The sequence below is a fragment of the Scardinius erythrophthalmus genome (genome assembly GCF_964197995.2).
Source record: "Scardinius erythrophthalmus genome assembly, contig: HAP1_SCAFFOLD_259, whole genome shotgun sequence".
Lineage (NCBI taxonomy): Eukaryota > Metazoa > Chordata > Actinopteri > Cypriniformes > Leuciscidae > Scardinius > Scardinius erythrophthalmus.
Genome location: NW_028296352.1, coordinates 13911 through 35886, shown reverse-complemented (window position 1 = coordinate 35886; position 21976 = coordinate 13911). Strand labels below are relative to the sequence as shown.

The 21976-nt window shown below is 40.7% G+C and overlaps 1 protein-coding gene across 2 annotated transcripts; it reads right to left on the bottom strand.

Annotated features, from left to right (window-relative positions):
• Positions 1-519: 519 nt before the first annotated feature.
• LOC308686416 (equilibrative nucleobase transporter 1-like) lies at positions 520-16389 on the bottom strand. 2 transcript variants are annotated; one of them, XM_081394844.1, is made up of 14 exons: positions 16131-16389; positions 15215-15248; positions 14648-14877; positions 14442-14571; positions 13767-13813; positions 13602-13678; positions 13426-13518; positions 11814-11953; positions 10645-10784; positions 10411-10551; positions 4018-4125; positions 3744-3930; positions 3547-3667; positions 520-2548 (listed from the first exon to the last, which is right to left on the bottom strand). In XM_081394844.1, exons 3-14 carry the CDS (start codon positions 14838-14840, stop codon positions 2405-2407), a joined length of 1521 nt encoding a protein of 506 aa, XP_081250970.1. In that variant the 5' UTR covers positions 14841-14877; positions 15215-15248; positions 16131-16389; the 3' UTR covers positions 520-2404. The 2 variants fall into 2 exon arrangements, with proteins under 2 accessions (XP_081250970.1, XP_081250969.1); XM_081394843.1 differs by lacking the exons at positions 15215-15248; positions 16131-16389 and having other exon boundaries at positions 14648-15042.
• Between the last annotated feature and the right edge of the window lie 5587 nt (positions 16390-21976).

Genomic DNA, 21976 nt, shown 5'->3' with positions numbered 1-21976 from the left:
CTTGTATCTTATGTTATGGCCCCGTAGAAGCAGTTTTTGTAAAAATAGGCTAACGATTGCATCATAACCACGCGACTCTCTGTCGCACAGTAGAGAAATTACCGTATAGAGAGGAGAAGCTCGCGGGCAATCGGGGGGACGTAGAAGCAAAATTATAAAATAATTCATCAGAATACTTAGCAAAAGTTTCTCCTGCTCCTAGCTCATGGACAGCTCCTACTCACACTCTCCGTCTCTGCAAGATTCGGAAGGGAATGATTCAGATTTCTCTTGGCACAGCTACTAGAAGACAGACGGGTTGCTCACGTCACATCTACGTCGTCAAGCTCAGTTTGAGTCTGCGCAGTACGCTCAGCCATCAGGAAGTGAGAGCTTCTAATTGACTTCACTTTTCTCAGTTGAATCCAATGGGGTCGCTGTGTCCATTTCTTTTACTGTCTATGGCTGAAACTAGCAAAAAACACTTGCATTGCGCCGGGTGTAAGATAGGGCCTTATGTCAAATTAGACCAAAGACCACAACAATTTAACTAATTTATTAGAGGTTTCCTCTGTTCAGAATTGTAAGGGTACAGACCAGTCTGTAGAACACATTATCTATAAAAGCATGTTATAAAAAAATTATTTTAACTACTGACATGTATACAAGATGTACATGGTCATTGTGGACTGACAATGCAAAGGCAGATATAAATCAGTATTGTGTGTTTTGGAAAGTAAACCACTGGCTAATGGGTCTAGAGTTCCTGTATGATGCTTTTAGGGCATTGTTATGCTTTCCCTGTGGGAACAACAGGATATTGGAGCAAATGTGCACTCTGGACCATATTATATGTAATTCAGGTCACAGGCTAGAGGTAGCCCCACAAAGAGTAAGCTCGCTATTAGAGGTATATGTACTAAAACATCTCTGGGTCCTGATGGAATTTCTGCTTTTTTGCTAAAGACTTGTGCAAATGAACTTACTCCAGCATTTTGCCCTATCTTCCAGAAATCTTTGGACTCACATATTATTCCATCTTTGTGGAAGAAATCTATAATTACACCTGTTCCCAAGAAAACTTACCCAGTTGAGAATTGTGATTTTAGACCGGTGGCTTTGACTTCAAATGTTTTGAAAGACTTTTTGTAACCGTCTTAAAGGATCAGGTTAAATCATTCCTTGACCCATTTCAGTTTGCTTATAAGGTCGGACGGGGCACTGAGGATGCTATTAACTGTATCACCCATTAGAAGATTCCCAAGCATATGCTCGTTTACTTTTTATAGATTTTAGTTCAGCGTTAAATACACCGTATTTTTCTGATGTTGACAGGTTGGCTGGTGTGACACTAATTCCTTGATTTTAAATGAAATGAAGACTGTTGAAATGATTTTTGATCCTAGATCTTTGGGAGACCATAGCCCTGTAATAATACATAATAGTAATATTATTGAACAGGTTTCTTCATATAAATACTTAGGAGATTATATGGACAATTCATTATGCTGGTCTTCTCACATCAACACTTTGTTCTAGACTGCAGCAGAGGCTATATTTCCTGCAAAGGTTAAAAGTGTTTGGAGTGAACCAGAGGATCTTGATTCTGTTTTATCAGTCTGTATCTGTCATTTGTCAGTCAGCATCTATTTTAAAGCAAGCTAAAAAATGGTCTCTGATGATACACACATTTTACATGTGAATTTTAATTTGTTACCATCAGGGAGACGATTCAGGGTCTTGATGTGTAAGTCTAGTCGTTATAAAAACTCTTTTGTGCCAACCGCGGTCAAAATTTTAAAGAGAGGTTTTCAAAATTGATGTAGGATGCTGCAAGTTTTTATTATTGGAATGTTGTTATATTCTAATTAATGTATGCTATGTACTGTGCTGTGTGTGTGTGATCGAAGTTGTGTACTGGCCGTGTCATGTTGTCCAAGACAAATTTCCCAGGAATGGGACAATAAAGTATAAAGTAATAAAGTAAGTAAAGTATATTAGCATGCAAAACTGGACATCATACAACTCCATTAATGAACACAATTACCATGGAGATCCCTTGTAAGAACCTGTTTCTGACACCCATGTGATCTCCCTTTGCATATGTTTGTGTTTAAACCAACGTTTTTTTTTTTTCTAACTATCTGTTCTTGTCAACAGCACTGAACTATAAAAAAAAATTAATATTTTTATTGTTATTTCTGTATTCATAAAGATTGTAAATATTCAATAACTAATTCAATTAAATGGAATTCGTTTAAATCTCTGACTGTTGATTCTTATTTCTGAGCATTTGAATCTTGGTGGTAAAAAGTTGTGAATATACAATAATCACAATGCGAAATTACTATTCCTTTTTGTCATTTACAAAAGCTAAGGCCAAGACAGATCTGCATAATCAAGTATTTCTATAAAGTAATTTAAATTAATACATTGATATTTCATGTATCGAGACTTCTAAAATGCTCTGTGAATTCTCTCTCTGTTTTGCCAGTTCTCTGCAGTGAAGAAACACATAGACAGGATGAATGAAGGCCAGTAGAGTCAGGACAGTCAAGATGATGTTCACCTACAGAAATACAATATCATTTACTGATTACAATAAAAGCTGTGAAAAAGCAAGTTAATGATTATGTCCAATTTACACAGGAAGAATTAATACTATTTTAATATTTAGGCAAATGCTGGAAATTGTCTTTTGTATGGATTTCAAATTTGATGTGAAACCATAATCTATAGTCGCAGGTATTGTATGGAAGCCCATTTCTGCCATGTAAGAAAAAAAATCATGCATTGGACATAAAAAGTTATACTAATTTCAAAAAAAAAATGTAAAATTATGAGATGCACTGAAAAAATATTGGTGTAAAAACTATTCACTCACACAAACGGCAGGAAACACATTTGAATTAAACGTGAAATATTGAAGTAGAAAAACTTTTCTTGTAAAATGTACTTCAATAATCTTTGTTTTATTTACATCTTCGAAAAATAATTTTTGACAGCGTACTAAGTCGTAAAAAAGGTTTAAATTATGAGGTAAAAGTCATAATTATGACATAAAAAGTGGAAATTGAGATAAAAGTTATAATTCTGACATTAAAAAAATATTTTTTGTCATAATTGTGATTTACCGAAGCATTTTTTTTTCTTCCAGAAATTGGCTTCATAAGCATCAACATCTAGTGGCCCCAAAAAAGAATTTCAAACCTTAAATGGACACTTATAATGTATTAATTGACATTATATTAGATAACAAAATATTAAAAAAGATTCTAGACCTTTTCTCAGAACTAAGTTAACATCAACAGACATGTTCCACTTTAATTTGTGAACCAGAAAGCAAGACGATACTTTTTGTCTTTATTTTTACACAACAGTATCTCAGTATATTGTTTTGTCATTTAAAACCTTTTTTTTTGTGAAATGTTTTGCTTGTGCTATATATTTATTTAACATAACGACACTTGATTTTTTTGTTTGCAAGAGTCTAGATACTTTTGGGGCCACTGTGTGTATATGAGCTCTTTTCTAGCTGACATTGTGTTGTGGAAATGAGAGATTTACATAGATAGGGTCTCCTCCAAGAGCTTTGTTGAGGGCGAAGCAGGGATACTGCAGCAATGACACCACAGCTGATAGGGACATCACTAGCCCATACAGCTTTCCAAAATGGCGGGCCGGAAACCTGTAGGAATTCGGATTCACTGCGCTCAGTCTGCCAGTCTAGCGACAATCGAGATATTTATATCACATTTACTTACGCTATGCTGATGAATGCAGCATTCCCTCCATAGAGAAAAGAGCGGTTAAGGACCTGAAGGATGAATGTGACGTACTGGAGAGGGAGAAACGGGATGCTTGCACTGATGGAGAACAAGAGGCACTGCAGAGAGGTGAGGAGGAGAGACAGAACGGACGAGCGCAGGTCTGCTTCCCGCTCTGACACGCCTGCGAAAAGATGTGGGAATGAGAACTGGATCTCGTGTAAACGTGTGTTGTTAGAAGTCAGATCTTCAGGTTTCTCTGTCAGCTGACCTGGACCTAGTGGTTTTCTTTTGTGTCTGTCCATAAGCAGGCCATTACAGGGAGCACAGAGAACTCCACAGAGCTGGGTGAAAGCAAACACATTGGTGTACTCGCTCACTGAGAATGAAAAAGAGATCAAGAAATCATAACCTAGCAATTCTGCACCTATCACAGTAAGGCTTTTGAAAATGTTCCTACCAGGTGAGTTACCAATACCATTCAGAATTGTAATGACAACTGAACAAAATCCCATTAAATTCCTGAATTTGATCTGGTGTAGAAAAATGTGAATGGCTGCAGAATTGCAAATTAAATAAATAAAATTAATTGCAAATAAAATAAAATAAAATTCATTAAAACTGTTATAAGTATAGTTTTTAATAATGCATTTCTTTTGTTGTAAAAAAATTACCCATAAAAATGGTTATACACAAAGCATATGGGATATTTCTAGAAATATAAGATTATATTAATAATCAGTTATAAATGTCACTGACAGAAATTATTAGTATAATTATTAGTATTTAATTTATATATATATATATATATATATATATATATATATATATATATATATATATTCATTTGTATCTATCTATATATTTATCTATATATCTATATATCATGGTTTACACAAGAATATTAAGCAACAAAAACTGTTTTCAACATTGATAATAATAAGAAATCAGCCTTTTTAAAATGATTTCTAAAGGATCATGTGACATGATGCTAAAAATTCAGCTTTGCTATCACAGTAATAAATTCAATTTTAAAATATTTTACAATAAAAAACGTCTCGGTTACATATGTAACCCTCGTTCCCTGAGTAGGGAACGGAGACGTTACGTCGGATGACGACGAATGGGGTTTCGCTTAGAAATCCTATCATCTTCGAGTATTAAAACACGAGCCAATGGCAATGAAATGCCATGGGTCTGCGGAATTTGCATAGCGTAACTCCGCCCCATGCAGGGGGTATATAAGGAAGTGCGCAAGCAACATGCAGACTATGTCTTCGCTGAGGAGCCGAGACTGAACTCAGGCGTTCCAGCGGTACAGCGGAAGTGGCAGGGAGACGTAACGTCTCCGTTCCCTACTCAGGGAACGAGGGTTACATACGTAACCGAGACGTTCCCTTTCGTTGTCACTCCGAGTTACGTCGGATGACGACGAATGGGGTTCCCAGTGTAATCACGCCACCTCTCGACTGTCTTCCAGTGCCCTGCGTAAGTCTGAGCTCCCTGTCGTGAGACTAGCACGGACGAAGGACTCCTACTTAACACAGGAATACCAAGGTACACTGGGAAGCATATCCAGTAGAAATATGCAATCATGCCCAGCCCGAAGGGGGGGACTTAAGAATACACATATGACCCGAAGGAACTGCATAAGGAGAATCACTGGGGTGTCCAGCCGCAGGTGGAATATTTCAACCCCAGGGGTGGCAAGGTGGCTTGCCAAGGGAAAGACACATGCTCAAGGAGGCTTACAGTGGAATACACATGTGGGGGTCGCCCGGAGGGGAACCATGCACATGGAGGCACCTAGCCAACGCGAAAGCTGCCGGTGGCATAACTCTGGCGTTGACGTCGTCAGTGCTGGAGGAGACTCAGGGCTTATTAGGCTCACCTGAGGAAATATCGCACGTATCCCGTCCGTGGAGAGGAATGGCGAGCAAGCGAAGACACCTGAGCAGAATCTAGTACCGGCTAGTTGAGGCGAGTACATGAGAAGAAACTGGCTCCACTCGGAGATTGTAGAATCTCGAGAATGTGTTAGGTGTCGCCCAGCCTGCAGCTCTGCAGATGTCTGTTAGCGAGGCGCCATGCGCTAGAGCCCAAGAGGATGCCACACTCCGGGTGGAGTGGGCCGTCACACCAAGGGGGCATGGTCGACCTTGCTGCTGGTAAGCCAAGCAATGGCGTCCACTATCCAGTGAGACAACCTTTGCTTGGAGAGAGCCTTTCCCTTCAGCTTCCCACCATAACAGACAAAGAGCTGGTCTGAGGTCCTGAAACACTGCGTTCTGTCTACGTAAGCACAGAGGGCGCGTACTGGACAGAGCAGTGCCAAGGCTGGGTCTGCCTCCTCCAAAGGCAGCGCTTGCAGGTTCACCACCTGATCTCGAAAAGGTGTGGTGGGAACCTTGGGCACACATCCAGGCCGGGGTCTCAGGATCACGTGAGAGTTAGCCGGCCCGAATTCCAGGCACGCTTCGTCAACCGAAAATGCCTGCAGGTCCCCTACCCTCTTGATGGAGGCCAATGCAACCAGGAGCGCTGTCTCATTGACAGGAACTTAAGCTCCACTGATTGCAGAGGCTCAAAGGGAGCACTCTGCAGGGCAGTTAAAACCACTGAGAGGTCCCAAGAGGGTACGAGGGGAGGACGAGGAGGATTCAATCTCCTCTCTCCCCTCAGGAACCTGACGACCAGGTCGTGCTTCCTCAAGGACTTACCATCAACTGCGCCGTGATGAGCGGCAATGGCGGCAACATACACTTTCAGGGTGGGGGGAGACAGCCTTCGCTCCACCCTTCTTGCAGGAAGGAAAGCACGACACTGATGGGGCATTTCGTGGGTTCAAGATTTTTAGAAGAACACCAGTTGACGAAGAGGTTCCACTTCAACGCATAGACATGTCTCGCGATGCTCTAGCGGAAGTGATGGTAGCCACCACCGCTGGTGGTAGGGTACTCAAACCTACCTCGTCCCGTCCAGGAGCCACACGTGGAGGTTCCACAGATCGGGACGAGGGTGCCATAAGGTGCCCCGTCCCTGAGAAAGCAGGTCCTTCCTCAGGGGAATAGGCCAGGGAGGTGCTGTCGCGAGGAGTACTAGTTCTGGGAACCAGGTGCGGTTGTGCCAGTATGGGGCAACCAAAATTACCTGCTCCTCGTCCTCCCTGATCTTGCGCAAGGTCTGCGCAAGAAGGCTCACTGGGGGAAACGCATACTTGCGGAGGCCCCGCGGCCAGCTGTGCGCCAGTGCATCCGTGCCGAGCGTGCCCTCGGTCAGGGAATAAAACAGGTCGCAGTGGGACGAGTCGTGGGAGGCAAACAGGTCTACCTGTGCGTCCCCGAACTGATCCCAAAACAGCTGAACCGTCTGGGGATGGAGTCGCCATTTTCCAGCGAGAGGCCGAAGCCGAGACAGCTCGTCGGCCGCCTGGTTCAGGTCTCCCGGGATATAAATGGCTCGAAGTGACCTCAGAGGCTTCTGACTCCATATGAGGAGGTGGCGGGCGAGTTGCGACATACAGCGGGAGCGTAGACCACCTTGACGGTTGATGTACGCTACTGTGGCGGTATTGTCTGATCGGACTAGTACGTGTTGACCCCTGAGCAACGCCCGAAAGCGGTGCAGGGCAAGGCGTACAGCCAGCAACTCGAGGCAATTGACATGCCAAAGGTGCTGGGGTCCTGTCCAGGAGCCCGCGGCAGCATGTCCATTGCACATGGCACCCCAACCCGTGGCGGAGGCATCTGTTGATACAACAACATGCCTGGAAGCTCGTTCTAAGGGAACTCTGGCCCGTAGAAAATTGAGGTTCGACCACGGGGAGAAGGTCTGATGGCAGGTCGGAGTCACTGGGACTCGGAGCCTGCCGTGTTGCCATGCCCACCTCGGGACTCGATCGCGAAGCCAAAGCTGAAGCGGTCTCATATGAAGCAAACCGAGCGGCGTTACTGCGGCTGTGGATGCCATATGCCCCAGGAGCCTCTGAAAAAGTTTCAGTGGGACCGCACTCTTGCCCTCGAACTGACGAAGACAAGTCAGCAGTGACTGCGCGCGCTCGCTCGTAAGCTGCGCGCACATGGCGACCGAGTCGATTTCCATACTGAGAAAAGAGATCCTCTGCACTGGCAGAGTTTGCTCTTCTCCCAGTTGACCCGAAGGCCCAGACGAGCTAGGTGCCGGAGCACAAGGTCCCTGTGTTCGCAAACCTGGTCTCGAGAGTGAGCTAGGATCAGCCAGTCGTCGAGATAGCTCAGGATGCGAACCCCGTGTTCGCGTAGGGGAACAAGGGCTGCCTCGACGACCTTCGTGAAGACGCGAGGAGACAGGGCTAGCCCGAAAGGGAGAACCGCGTACTGTATGCCTGTCCCTCGAAAGCAAACCGTAGAAACGGTCTGTGTCGAGGAAAAATGGAGACATGGGAGTAGGCGTCCTTCAGGTCGATCGCTGCAAACCAATCCTGCGGCCGCACGCATTCGAAAATGCGTTTGGCCGTGAGCAACTTGAACGGCGTCCTCTTTTTTGAAGGGAGCGGTTCAAGACGCGCAGGACCAGGATTGGTCGTAACCCACCGGATTCTTCGGTACAATAAAGTAGGGGCTGTAAAACCCAGACTTCATTTCGGCTGGAGGGACAGTCTCGATCGTACCCTTCGCCAGTAGGGTAGCGACCTCCGCTCTCATGACAGGGGCATTGCCACTGGCCATAGTGAGTGGATTCCCCTGAGGCGGGGAGGAGACCACGCGAACTGAATCACGTAGCCGAGCCTGATGGTTCTCCGACCCGGCGGGACAGTCCGGAAAGCTCTAGCCAGGCCTCCAGAAACTGCGCCAGCGGGGTTATTCGAACCACAGACGTACCGTCGGGGGTGCAGCGAGGCGGAATGACCGGCCCAGGCGTGGGTGGCATAGCGGCCCGGTGCGGGGGCACGGCCATAAACCGCGTCCTGCCAGAGGAGGCCAGGGGAGGACAGCGTCCCACGGGGGCGTGCTCTGGCAGGGGTCTGGCGACAGAGGGGGATGAGAGGAGCGTGGCCCGTGGGCGGCGCGTGCTGTCATCCACAGCCTCTTGGGGCTCAGAGAAAGAGCATTAGTTCTTTTGTAGAGATCTTCACCCAGCCCTCAAGCGGGGGAAGGAGTGATCCTGCTACCAGCTCCTGAAGAACTGAGCCCTAACTCCAAGCTGCCTGTCTCAGGTTTTGTGCTGCTCAGCCAGGTGTTAGCCGGCTAAGGGGCAGAGACAGGCGGTGCCAGCCTCCAGCGACCCCCTTGTGCTCAGGCCAGTGAAGGCTCGAGGGGAGGAGCCGCAAGGAGGCGGCGTCGGCGGGAAGCAGACTAAGCAGACCACACCGACAGATGACCGTCAGTGCAGAAGCCTCAGTCTGCTTGTGGATTGATCGAAGACTGTTGGGCGCAGTCCTCAACCACCCCGCCGACCAGGCAGCCCGCCTCAAGGTGCTGCTTAGGCTGGCGTGGCAGTCTAAGGGGCGGAGACGGGCAGCGCCGCCCTCCTGCGGCTTCCTCCTGCTCAGGTCCGTTTGCAGGCCAGAGGGGAGCAGCCGCATGGATGGGGGCTTGGCGGGAAGCAGACTGAGGAGGCCGCACGGATGGATGACCATCGGTGCCGGACCCGAGTCTGCTTCAGGTGGTCGAAGCCACACCGCCAAAGAGCTCAGCCTGGGACATGGGGGAGCTGAGAAAATGAATTCTCAGACCCTGCCACATCAACCTGGCTAAGCCCATGTCTGGACCACTCCCAACACGCAAAACAGCGCTCGCGACCGTTAGGCAGATGACTGACGCACACACATCCAGAAAATACACGGGCGAACCGTCTTGAAAAAGACGTGCCGCGTGCAGCTCTTTTAGAGAGTGGAAAAGCTCAGCAGAGTGCTGAAGCACCCAGGGAGAAACACACTCACTGTCGGCAGATTACTGCACAAATCAGCAGCAGGAAATGCGATCTCGCTGGAAGCGCCGTCACACCAACACACTGAAGAGCCGTTCGTCTCGAAGAGATTTGAGATGACACTCAAAAGGCTTGTGGAGTGAAGTACTGAACTTGGCTCCGAAGCGAAAACATAGTCTGCATGTTGCTCGCGCACTTCCTTATATACCCCCTGCATGGGGCGGAGTTACGCTATGCAAATTCCGCAGACCCATGGCATTTCATTGCCATTGGCTCGTGTTTTAATACTCGAAGATGATAGGATTTCTAAGCGAAACCCCATTCGTCGTCATCCGACGTAACTCGGAGTGACAACGAAAGGGAACAGTTCTTTTAAATTGTAATAATATTTCATAATATTACTGTTTTTACCGTATTTTTGAACACGAAAAAACACAGCCTTTGTGAGACTAAGAGACTTCTTTCAAAAACATTAAAATGATTTCAAACTTTTAACGGGTAGTGTATGTACACTACACACATATTTAAAATTGATTAAATATTTAATATATTAAAATATAAAAGTTTATGAGGCATGGTGCAAAATCACTTCATTAGCCAAATGCTTAAATTCACTCCGAAATCTGAAGTGTGATTGTGTTGAATTCCTCCTTCTGTCATTCCAAATCAAATTCCGGTTCCAGAAAGTCCTACCATTAACAAAGATTTACAGAATTCATTGAAAAGCATCATCGTAGTGAGAAAACAATTTGTTTACCAATGACTGGGTCTTGGTTGGCCAGTCTGTTCAGCATTGGATTCAGAGTTCCAATGAAGAAATAATGCCGAAGCTGCATGACTGACAGCCATATGAGGTGCCACAGGAAGAACCAGGACAGAACACAGCTCCTAAAACTGTCTACAGACACACACAAAAATAACTTTATTTAAGTCAGCAATCGTGTTCCTCTTATTTTCTACCAAAGGAAGATCTATGATGGCCGAGCAGCACCATTCTCAGAGTTGTGTGTTTGCTGTAGTGAGTCGGTCTCCAGTGGCTCATCATCTGCACCTCTTCCTCCGTCTGATCTCGGGTCCCGCTTTGCCTCGTACTGCTCAACGTTGTAGCTACTTGATTTAGCACAGCTCATCCTGTATATAAGGATTTGCATTTGAGTTACTATGGATTAAGATTAAGAGTATGAATTATGTACTGTAAACTCTTAATAATAAATGGGTAACACTTTGCAATAAGGATCATTAGTTAACTACCTTAGTTAACATGAACTAAGAATGAATACTTCTTCAGCATTTATTAATCTTAGTAAATATTAATTTTAACATTTACTAATATGTTATTAAAATCAAAGGTTGTATTTGTTAACATTAGTTAATGCACTGTGAACACGAACAAACAATGAACAGCTGTTTTTTTATTAACTAACATCAACAAAGATTAGTAAATACGGTAACAAATGTATCATTGTTACTTCATGTTAGTTAATACATTAACTAATGCTAACTAATGAACCTAGTTGTAAAGTGTTACCAATAAATGTTCTTTATTTGCATCAATGATGAAGAACCTTTAACATCCATGGAATCTTTCCATTGGACAAAAGGTTCTTTATTGTGAAAAATGTTTCTTTAAAATTATTAAAATGTTCATCACACTGAGAAAAAACGTTTTTTTTTAAGTACAGACCACTGAAAGGTTCTTTAGGGGAACCAAAAATGCCTCTTCTATGTCATTGCTGTGAAACCCCTCTTTTAAAACCTTTATTTTTATTTAGAGTGTATGTAGTTAAGTCTATTTTTATTATATGCAAAATGTACTAAATATAGATACTACATTTTTTTTGTACAATTTATATAATTTATATACAAATAATTATTTTTATTTTAATAAATAATATAAAAGTTTCAAATAAACCAGAATGTTGCTTATTATTTACAGTTTGGGGATTTTTATTGTTGTGAAAGATTCTTATTCTCACCAAAAAACAGTAAAAACATTAATATTGTGAAATATTATTACAATATTTAATTTCTATTTTAAAATGTCATTTATTACTGTGATGGTAAAGCTGAATTATTACTCCAGTCTTCAGTGTCACAAATCATTTTACTGACCCCAAACCTTTGAACGGTAATATAAACTCCGCTTATCGTTTCACTCACCCATATTTGTAGTCCTCTGGGATGGGATAGGGAATGTGTGATGTTGGCATAAGGAAGAGAGTCCGGAGGAGATGAATAAGATTACAGGTCGAGAGGAAGAGGAATGAAGAGCGAAGAGAGACCCCTTTCTCATAAAGCACCTTCAGAAATGGTTATACAGGGTTTCATGGATTGCAGTATGAACAGCTGATAAAAACGTTACATAGGCCTATATATGTGTGTGTGTGTGTGTGTGTGTGTGTGTGTGTGTGTGTGTGTGTGTGTGTGTGTGTGTGTGTGTGTGTGTGTACTTGTACAACTATCTTTGTGAGGACCAGTTTGAGTTTTAGACCATTGGAGTGAGGACAAAGAGAGTAAAGTGCGGACATTTTGGCCAGTCCTCACTTTCTGTGACCCCTTTAAAGGCCCGTTTGAGGGTCAAGACTTGGTTTTAGGGAAAAGGTTATAATTAGGTTAAGGGTAGGTTTAGGGTAAGGGTTCGGGTTAGGCAGGGCCGGATTAACAATTTCCTGTGCCCTGGGCAACAAGACTCAAGGCCCCCCCGTAGTTAGGGGGGTTCGGGGGCATGCTCCCCCGAGAAAATTTGGATTTCTCTGATCTACATATGTGCAATTTAGGACTTTTGAAGGCCAAACAATTATAAGAAATAGGCTAGCTTTAAAACCTTGTCATTAAATTATTGGTCTGCTCTCTCCTCATCTTCATATTTCTTATTCTCTCAGTATTCTTATACTGGCCTATTTCTACCTCTCCTAAAGCTGAACTTTGACTGATAGTCTTTTCATTTTCGTCTGTGTCAATGACGAAAATAAACATAGGCTCAACTGATATTTATACGTTTTATGAATCATTTTCTTAGACGTTAATTTACTCAAGGCTACCAGGAAAGCTGTATAGCTGTAAAGTCAGTATTGACATTAGGAACCTTGCAAGCTTTGGAATTTGAAAACGTCTGTTTTTAAATGTTAAAAGTCATTTTAAATAATACAAATTATAGACTACGTTTAACGCAGTTGGTGGAATTGGCAGACGTTCCCTTAAGCATCGTGCGCTGTGGAAACGCGTCAAAGCATTCTCAGGTATAATTATGCAGCATTAATGCACAAATGATTTTGAACGAATATTTCATCATGTCGATATACAATGGTCACATAATGTTAAAACTAATCTTGCTATTGATATCTTTGTTAGACTACCGACCCTATAGAACAAATGTCCGGCTAATATCGAAACTGAAACGAACTTTACCGCGCTCAACCAGCGGGAGTAATCTGGCGTTCAGCGGGGAGGCAGGAAAGTCGCGTGAACCCGCGTAGATGCACTTTATGCAGTGAAGAAGATCGTAAAGAGTTTGATAACTTTATTAAATTTCTGTGTATTTCCTACCTGTCAGGGCCCCCTAGATGTCATGGGCCCCTGGGCAAGTGCCCAGTTGCCCTAATGGTTAATCCGGCCCTGGGGTTAGGCACTTAGTTTTGATGGGTAAGGTTAGGGTAAGCAGCTAGATTGCATTGTGTCAATGAATGTCCTCATAAAGATAGATGTACAAGAATGTGTGTGTGTGTGTGTGTGTGTGTGTGTGTGTGTGTGTGTGTGTGTGTGTACTTCCTACCTTAATGATCAGAAAGATAACTGATGAAGAGTCAAAGGCCCCATTATAGACTGTAATAATGGTTGATCTATGAGTGACAAAAAGGTTCCCCACCTGTAATGAGGATAATTAATATAAGCAATTTAGCATACTCTTAATGTATTGCATGTATGAACTATAATCGTTCATGAACATACCTGCATATTTGTCATTAGAAATAAAATCCCCCCAACAGCTATGAAGGACAGAGCAGGAAAAAGCAAAAAAGAGAGAACTGTTTGAGGAAAAAGAGAGGAAAATTAGTCATGTGTGTGATCAGTCCATGTGTGATTATTAGTTCACTTTTTTCAGTCAGTCTTTACCTTTATTGGAGAATGCCACAATAAAAGTGCCGGTGGTATAAAGAAATCTACAAAACAATGATTGTATCATTAGCATTAGTATTAAAAAGGGCACACTATATCATTTACAACTCTTCCCTATCACATATTTTAGTAATCATCAATTTCAAACATTTCAAAAGACATTACCATGCTGGAAATGGCACTTTAAAACCTTTTAGAGGGCTCGATTTTCATGATATCAACTTAAAATTTGGATCACAACTTGGTAAGCAATTTTACAGTCCAAATTTTGCACAATATATATTTTGTATAAAGGTTTTGTTCAGTATATTTGCTTTACAGTAAACTTAAAATTCTATTACTTTTTTTACACTTTCATTTTTTTGAAGTGCTCTCACTTTTGCAATAATCTTCTGAGAAAAAGTGGCAACTAACATTACACAACAGCTTAGATTTGCAAATATTTCCGGCAGTTCCAACGAATTTTACTTAGGGTTTGTTTTTTTCACGGCTGCAATACACAAAGCTCTGTTTTTGGAGTCCAGTCAAACGCCCACGATGAGTTCTACTATCTGCTTAAAGCACACCCCACTCACAATCAGATAAACTTCTTGCCTCCACTGCAGAGAGACACAGCAGTTCTGTTAATTCTTGCCTGATCTCTGTTTTACATCCTACGAGGGACTAACTCACATAGCCAAAAATCGCGTTGCCATCGTGCCAAAGTGGTCGAAGACAAATCCGTTGGGCAGAGTGAGAAAGTTGTTCATGAACGAGGCCACAGTAAAGACCAATGAGAAATTCTCATCTTGCAGACTGCAATCTAAAGAGAAAAACAGATAAGCAACGCACCAAAAGCATAAAATGAAATGAACCATCTAATGCATTAAAAGCCTCACCTGAGCCAAGTTCTCCACTAGCATTTGTCACATTGATGCATAGATCGCTGAAGTAGCCATCTGTCTTCAGGACAAACACAAGAGACGCCCAGCCAAACACGACTCCAGCGAAACACAAGCACTCCAGCAGTCCCGTAGCCAGAGTCAACTTGTACCTCGTCCCCGTCCCAGATGATCCCTTGCACCCCAGCATCCTCTGCGTCCACACCGTCAGGGTCAGGAACTATCCACTTGTATAGGAAAGCACACTCTATATGCTTTAACTTAGCTGATCCATTTCTCTTGTTTGTCTGTTACAGCTTGCTCATATTTGACCAGAAACACACCATGCAAGCCAATATATGGTGGTAGAGATAAAGCTTGCCACGTGTTTGAACTAAAATTAAGTTGTGCATGCTCTTCTCAAGGGAGGGAGCTATAGATCTGCTGTTGAAAACAACTTGACAACGTTTAAGGTGCATGGATAAAGATTCACTACAGGGAGGGATTTATTACTATTAATACTAGCTATTTGTGTGATCCCATTTATGCATGTTTGTTCGCAGCATCTTTGTATGCAATTCTCACCCTCTTTATGCATGTGTCTGAAGTTTATGTAAAACTGCAAGAAGACAAGACAGACAAAGCAATGGTTTAAGTCAAATTTTACCAGTGCTATTCCATGTAATCAATATAAAGAATTCTGCCAAAACACATATCTGTCATATTATCTACCAATGTACCCCTATACCCTCAAATAGGGCATTATTTGAGGGGACAGCAATTTTGCAGTGGTGTCTGAAACCATAGTGGATGTTATTGAGTGCACTCACTCAATCCCACAATGCACTGCAATAACGAGTGACGAGACTTTTTTTTATTTACTTATTTTTTTAAATGTGCACTGATAAATCATTTATAATAAATACTGAAATATTACATTTCAAAAAAGAATTGTCCGTTTTTATTTCATGGCTCTTTAACTCAAATCAATGTCTCATGTCCACGTTAGGCGGCTAGCAAAGAGACCCTGACGCAAGAGCATTATCACAATGATAATCACTGGCTGGCTGTAACGTTACATTATCCCTTACATAATTGCGATGTATTTGTTAAGACATGCTGCTGCAGACAGTGTCTAGTTTTCTTGAAATGTGACATTAGGTTAAAACTGAAGTTGATCACTGATGGCACACGTGTTATGTAGACAGTTCACTAATCCAGATTAACATGTCTTCGCGCTCTAATCTCTCTAACAAGAACAACAGTTTTCCTCGTACAGCGTTTTTACGGATAATGTAAAATATATCGCAGACGTACTCATAAAAGAGCGACAAAACCATCTAAAATTAAACGAATTCTGTTGACACCGTTTCCATGCCCGTTTTGAACAATAATAGCTAGACAAAGTCTATGGGCATGCCGCATCAGTCAAATAACCGAAATTCAATTTTAAATAGTTTCTCCATACAAATTGGGTATGTTTGCGTAGACGTCTACTCACAACGGTCTTCTGTCACATTGATGTAAATGACGGAATTGCTGAAGCCCTGCAAATTCCTGTTTCGATCTGAACAGCAGTTCTAACCCTGTGCACGTCTGCGCGCGTTCATGAGCAATTACTCAAAGGTAAAGGTAGCCTAATCAAGTGAACACGAACACAAACTAATAGGCATGGATATGACCAGGAATGGTTAAATGATGGACTTGCAGTTCCTGACCTACATCTACCCTGCCTGGTTGAATAGATAATTAAATCTTGTGGCCATCTGTCTCCCTCTTGTGGATTGACATTAAGCCTTTGTGTGTTTGAACGTGCTTGGCAGGTGCTAATAGACTCTAGTGAAAAGATACTGAGAAAACATACTATAATTCTGAAATTGAAAAAAGTTCAGCACTATAGAATCCTCCAATAAGAACATGCACTGTTAAGGCCAAGCACATGCACTGCTAAACAGTCATACATTATAACCCGTTATATATATACATTACAGGCCAAAAGTTTGGAAACATTACTATTTTTAATGTTTCTGAAAGAAGTTTCTTCTGCTCATCAAGCGTGCATTTATTTGATCAAAAATACAGAAAAAAATGTAATATTGTGATATATTATTACAATTGAAAATAATTGGTTTTCAATTTATTATACTTTAAATTATCATTTATTTCTGTGATGCAAAGCTGAATTTTCAGCATCATTACTCCAGTCTTCAGTGTCACATGTGACATCCAGTCTGTCACATGATTCTTTAGAAATCATTGTAATATTCTGATTTATTATGAGTGTTGGAAACAGTTCTGCTGCCTAATATATTTGATGAATAAAAGGTTAAAAAGAACTGTATAAAAAATAAAAATAAATATTTTCTAATAATAGAAATCTTCTTTACTATCACTTTTTATCAATTTAACACATCCTTGCTAAATAAAAGTATTGATTTATTTCAAAAAAAGAAAGAAAAAAATTACTGACCCCAAATTACTGACCAGTAGTGTATATTGTTGTTACAAAAGATTTCTATTTAAAAAAAAAATTGCTTCTTTTTTTTATTTGTATTTGTATTTTTACTTTTTTATTCATCAAAGTATCCTAAAAAAAGTATCACAGGTTATGAAAAAATATTAAGCAGCAGAACTGTTTCCAACTTTGATAATGAATCATCATATTAGAATGATTTCTAAAGGATCATGTGATAGACTGGTGTAATGATCCTGAAAATTCAGCTTTGCATCACAGAAATAAATGATAATTTAAAGTATAATAAATTGAAAAACCAATTATTTTAAAATAAATGCATTGAAAAACCAATTATTTTCAAATAAATGCATGCAGGCTTGATGAGCAGAAGAAACTTCTTTCAAAAACATTAAAAATAGTAATGTTTCCAAACTTTTGGCCTGTACTGTATATACATTTATTTAGATATAGGCAATGCCTGGATTAAATCAGTTGTTAGGCGTTCTCAATGTAATTTACCTTTCATCTGACTGAGTTTGGGAAGAAAATACCTTTGCTTTGTAACATTTTCCCATCAGATCATCCTTGTAAATTACATGGCACCACTGTAGAATCATCTGATGGACACTAGATGGAGCCAAGAGAGCTCTAACCAACCAACATCATGAGTCATTTGTGGTGCACCATGCAGAGTCTGATCAATTATTTCATATTTGGCAGAAATAAACATTCTGCGACTGATCCTAACCTCTCTGCATCCCCTTCTTGTCAGCTCAATGAAAAACTGGTAATCAGCTCTTTCTTGGTTTTGCCACCTATATAGTCTGTCAGCCTTTCCAGCTGAGTTTGCATTCAGGTTGTGATGTAAATATAAACCTGTCTGTCTTCAGCTGCTGGACCAGAGCAGAGGTGACGCATATGTCACCTGCCAGAATCCTCTACACCTATTTCTGTCCTGAGACATTGGGAACGATCCTAGATGGTTGCTTCCTTTTATATTTTTTATCTGAGTCTCCTAGAGTCAAGCTCCTCATTGGTGACGATCTATTTGATGATGTTGTATCTCAGGGACTTTTCAAGAAAGGCTGCATTATGTGTGAAATGCACCACATCTTGAATTTATAGCAGAACTGGTTCCATATTTAAGGTGAAGATTCTCCACTTGATGTTAAAATAATCTGCTTGAGCTCCAAACCAAGGCCTTATTGCTTATTTGTTTGTTTTTTTGTCAGTCCTTGAAATGGTCATGGATTCCACTCTGACCTTAACTGTGGCATTCTGAGAGAACATCGGGAACTATTCTAAGCAGACACGGAATAAACAATTGAACCGAATAGGCATTCACTACCGTTCAAAAGCTTGGGCTGGGGAAGATTTCATTCTCACAATGCTGCATTTATTTGATCAATAATACAGCACACAGACATATTGTAAAAATGTATTTCAATTTTAAAAAACTAGATATAAAATGTGATTTATTCCTCTGTTGACAAAGCTGAATTTTCAGCATAATCACAGTCTGTCACATGATCCTTTTCTAATATGCTGATTTCAAGAAACATTTCTTATTGTCATCAATGCTGAAAACAGTTGCTGCTTGATTTTTATTTTATTTTTGTACTTTTTTCAGGATTCTTTAAAGTTCAAAAGAACAGCATTTATTTGAAATAGAAATATTTTGTTACAATATAAATGTCGTTGTCACGTTTTCTATCAGTTGAATGCATCCTTGCAATAAAAGTATTAAATTCTTAAAAAAAAATCATATTGACCCCAAAATTTTGAACGGTAGTATATATTTAATGGCCTCAGACTATGTTGGGGCCTAAAACTGGAGTATAAATAATGCAGTGCATCAGTGTGGATTTGTAGAAGTGTGTCATAATAAAGATTATAGATGTTTTAGGGGGGTTTGGGGTTACATACCTATTTGCCTTATAATGCGCTATAGATTAATCCTTTCAAGCACAATCCAAAATTACCAAGAGATAGCAATTACGTAGCTTTGCATCATATTCATTATTATTAAATATTTGATAAAGCCTGAGAAATGGAATATTAGCTGTTGCAGTGATCTTAAACCTCATTTGTTTTGCTATTAAATTGCTTATACTTTGGGCTAGTTTTTTTTTTTAGCAGCAAACTGCCCAGTGGCTACCAATATGTGAACTTTAACCGTCACTGATAAGACATCGCATGGACATCTGTGGAATTCTCTATAGTTGCTGAAAGTTTTTGTGTGCCCTAGGGTTAAGGGAGTTACCAATGAACATATGAGCTATATTGAATGACTCTGACTCATCTACTGAATGCTTTAATCCACAAACTCCCATACTAACTGGTTGCGTCGAGGTCAGTTCTCAGCATATGAACTGAGTTTTAAAATCAGCTGAGTTTGATTTCCTGGGTGGGGAACTCCTGTTCCTGTAATCTCCCACACTGAAATGAAAGGTTCAGATATGACTGATGCTTCACTGGCCCACAAAGTCTGATCCTGGTTTAAGAAATATAGGAAATGAGTTAATTATTTACAACATTTGCCTTCAGCGTGTCAATTTCAAGTTTAAAAATAGACACAGACAAAACAATTTTTTTTTAATCAACAGATACTATTTCATTGACCTTTAAAAAGCTTATTTGAAAGCGTGAACCAGCTATCACAAACACGTATCACTGTTTTGTTCTTTAATTATGCTGTAATTCTAAAATAGTCTGTTTTTCAAACCTTCAAGTGACACATCCATCTATAGTGACCTCAGGAAGTCTACTAAACAACAAACAGAAACGAGACTGACAGAGATGGACCAAGACATTAATAATTCACATGTTTTTGAATGCAATGCCAGTTCTGTGGTAACAAGTGAATTGATCCATCAAGATTCTAATCATGCAGAACAGAAATAATCTCCACTGACTTCACTAGAGTCAAAATTGTAAATTACCCAACCTCATATTTTGTAGATCATCTTGAAAATGCATGTGATGGCTACTTAAAAGAAAAATGATAATTCATACAAATCAAAAGACACTCAAGGTATACAATTAACACTGCTTGAACCCTTGTAATCTGGCAATCTGAGGAACCCTAAATGATGCTTTAAGTGTTATTTGATTTTCATACCATCATACAGGCTAAATAGGCTAAATAAGAGAACTAAAATGAGGATATACGAGAAAACAGAAACAAATGCAAATAATAAACAAAAAGTAAAATGGAAGAAATAAATATGACAGATTAATTTATTTGATAAATATTAACCTACGACTAAATTGTCCGAGAAAAACTTATAGTAGCCTACACAAGGTTATTTATTTATTTGTTGTTTATTTTATCAAAGCACAAGGTTATCTATTTATTGTTGTTTATAATATTTAAATTATGTCTGCTTATATATATATATATATAATTTTTTTTTTTTCTTTTCATAAACTATTCATTTTTGGTGGAATTCCCCTAACTCGATTCCAATAAATCCAACACGAAGTATCACAGGTGCCGCGAAAAGTCGTTTTCGAGGCACATATTAACAATGTCTGCTAATTCACACGACAACGAATAACTGCGCTTAAGTGCGTAACTTACATTTATAGGCCACATTTATGCGGCGTAAAATTACGGTTTTCTTTCGCTTGCATTTTAAAAAATCAGACTCGTGTCCCCGCCCAAGCGATGTCGGTGAGCTGAACTCCTGTTTCACAGGGGAGGGGTCAGACGCTTCACAGTGGGACGACGAGCAGAGAGAGGAGTGAACAAGGGGAGCGAGATAGATTGGTGGGTTTTTAAAAAGACTGCTTAAATTTTTTCATATCACGTTTCTTCTTTGTTTTGCTTCATCCAGGGGAAACGCGTTACAGGTCACGCGTTAGAAAGCGAGCTCAGAAAATAGGACAGATGCATCTGGCGTAGCGTGGGGCTGAAACGCCCAAATATAGAGCAGCAAACGTTTGGAATTACAATCACTTCCTACCGCTTGGAAAAATCTGAAACTGGCCATAGAGAAGCCCGTTTCGATAGGCCACGACCTCACATCGGGACTTTAACGAAACCAAAAACAAAGGTAGTCACTATGGAAACTCTTCTGTTTGTTCTGATCTGTCTGTTGGCTTTCTTTGTTGTCCTCTGGTTTTCCTTGTTTGGCCTCTTTTTAGTGGAGTAGAACAAAGTTAGCCAGCTCTCCATGTTAGCAGGCTAGTGTCGTTAGCTGCTGTGCTAATCGAAATGGCACGAGCGTGAGGATCATTGGGACGGAGGAAGCTTGTTTTCCTGAAATTCCCTAAAGTTCATCTTTAAATCGAGTGAATAGTCTTTTTCTATTATTGTAATGCTGGCTTCGTGAAAGAGACCCTGATATCGGAGCGTTTCGGTGTCCCCCCCCAACCTTATTGCAGATATCCAGGATAAATGGAACAGATAAAGTTATTGGTTTTGAGAACTCTAGTTTTATGTGCTTTAGTAAATATTATTATGTTGTTCCTGTATTAATTGTGCTCATGTTAAAACCAGAATGTCTGCAAATGAATCCCGAAACTGATTTGCATTAGGATTAACGTTAGCTTCAGTGCCTCTTATCTATAATGTGGCGATTTCAATAGTTTGTACACCTCAGTGAGACTTTTCTTCCATTTTGCACTTTCAGGACCGTATTGTATTTTGATAGGGTTGTCAGTATGATTTGTATATGTGAATTGAAAGTGGATAGTAATGCATTTGTGGGTGAATAAATGGCAGTGAGTGTGAAATGTTCACTGCAGTGAAGTAAAACGGGTCAAGGCCCATTAACACACCTGAGTTTGCGGAAGTCACCTGACCATTATAAAAAGCATTGTTTTTTGATAACGAGTAACAAAATATAGTAGCCAATGTATTTTATATATTTATATTAAATATAACT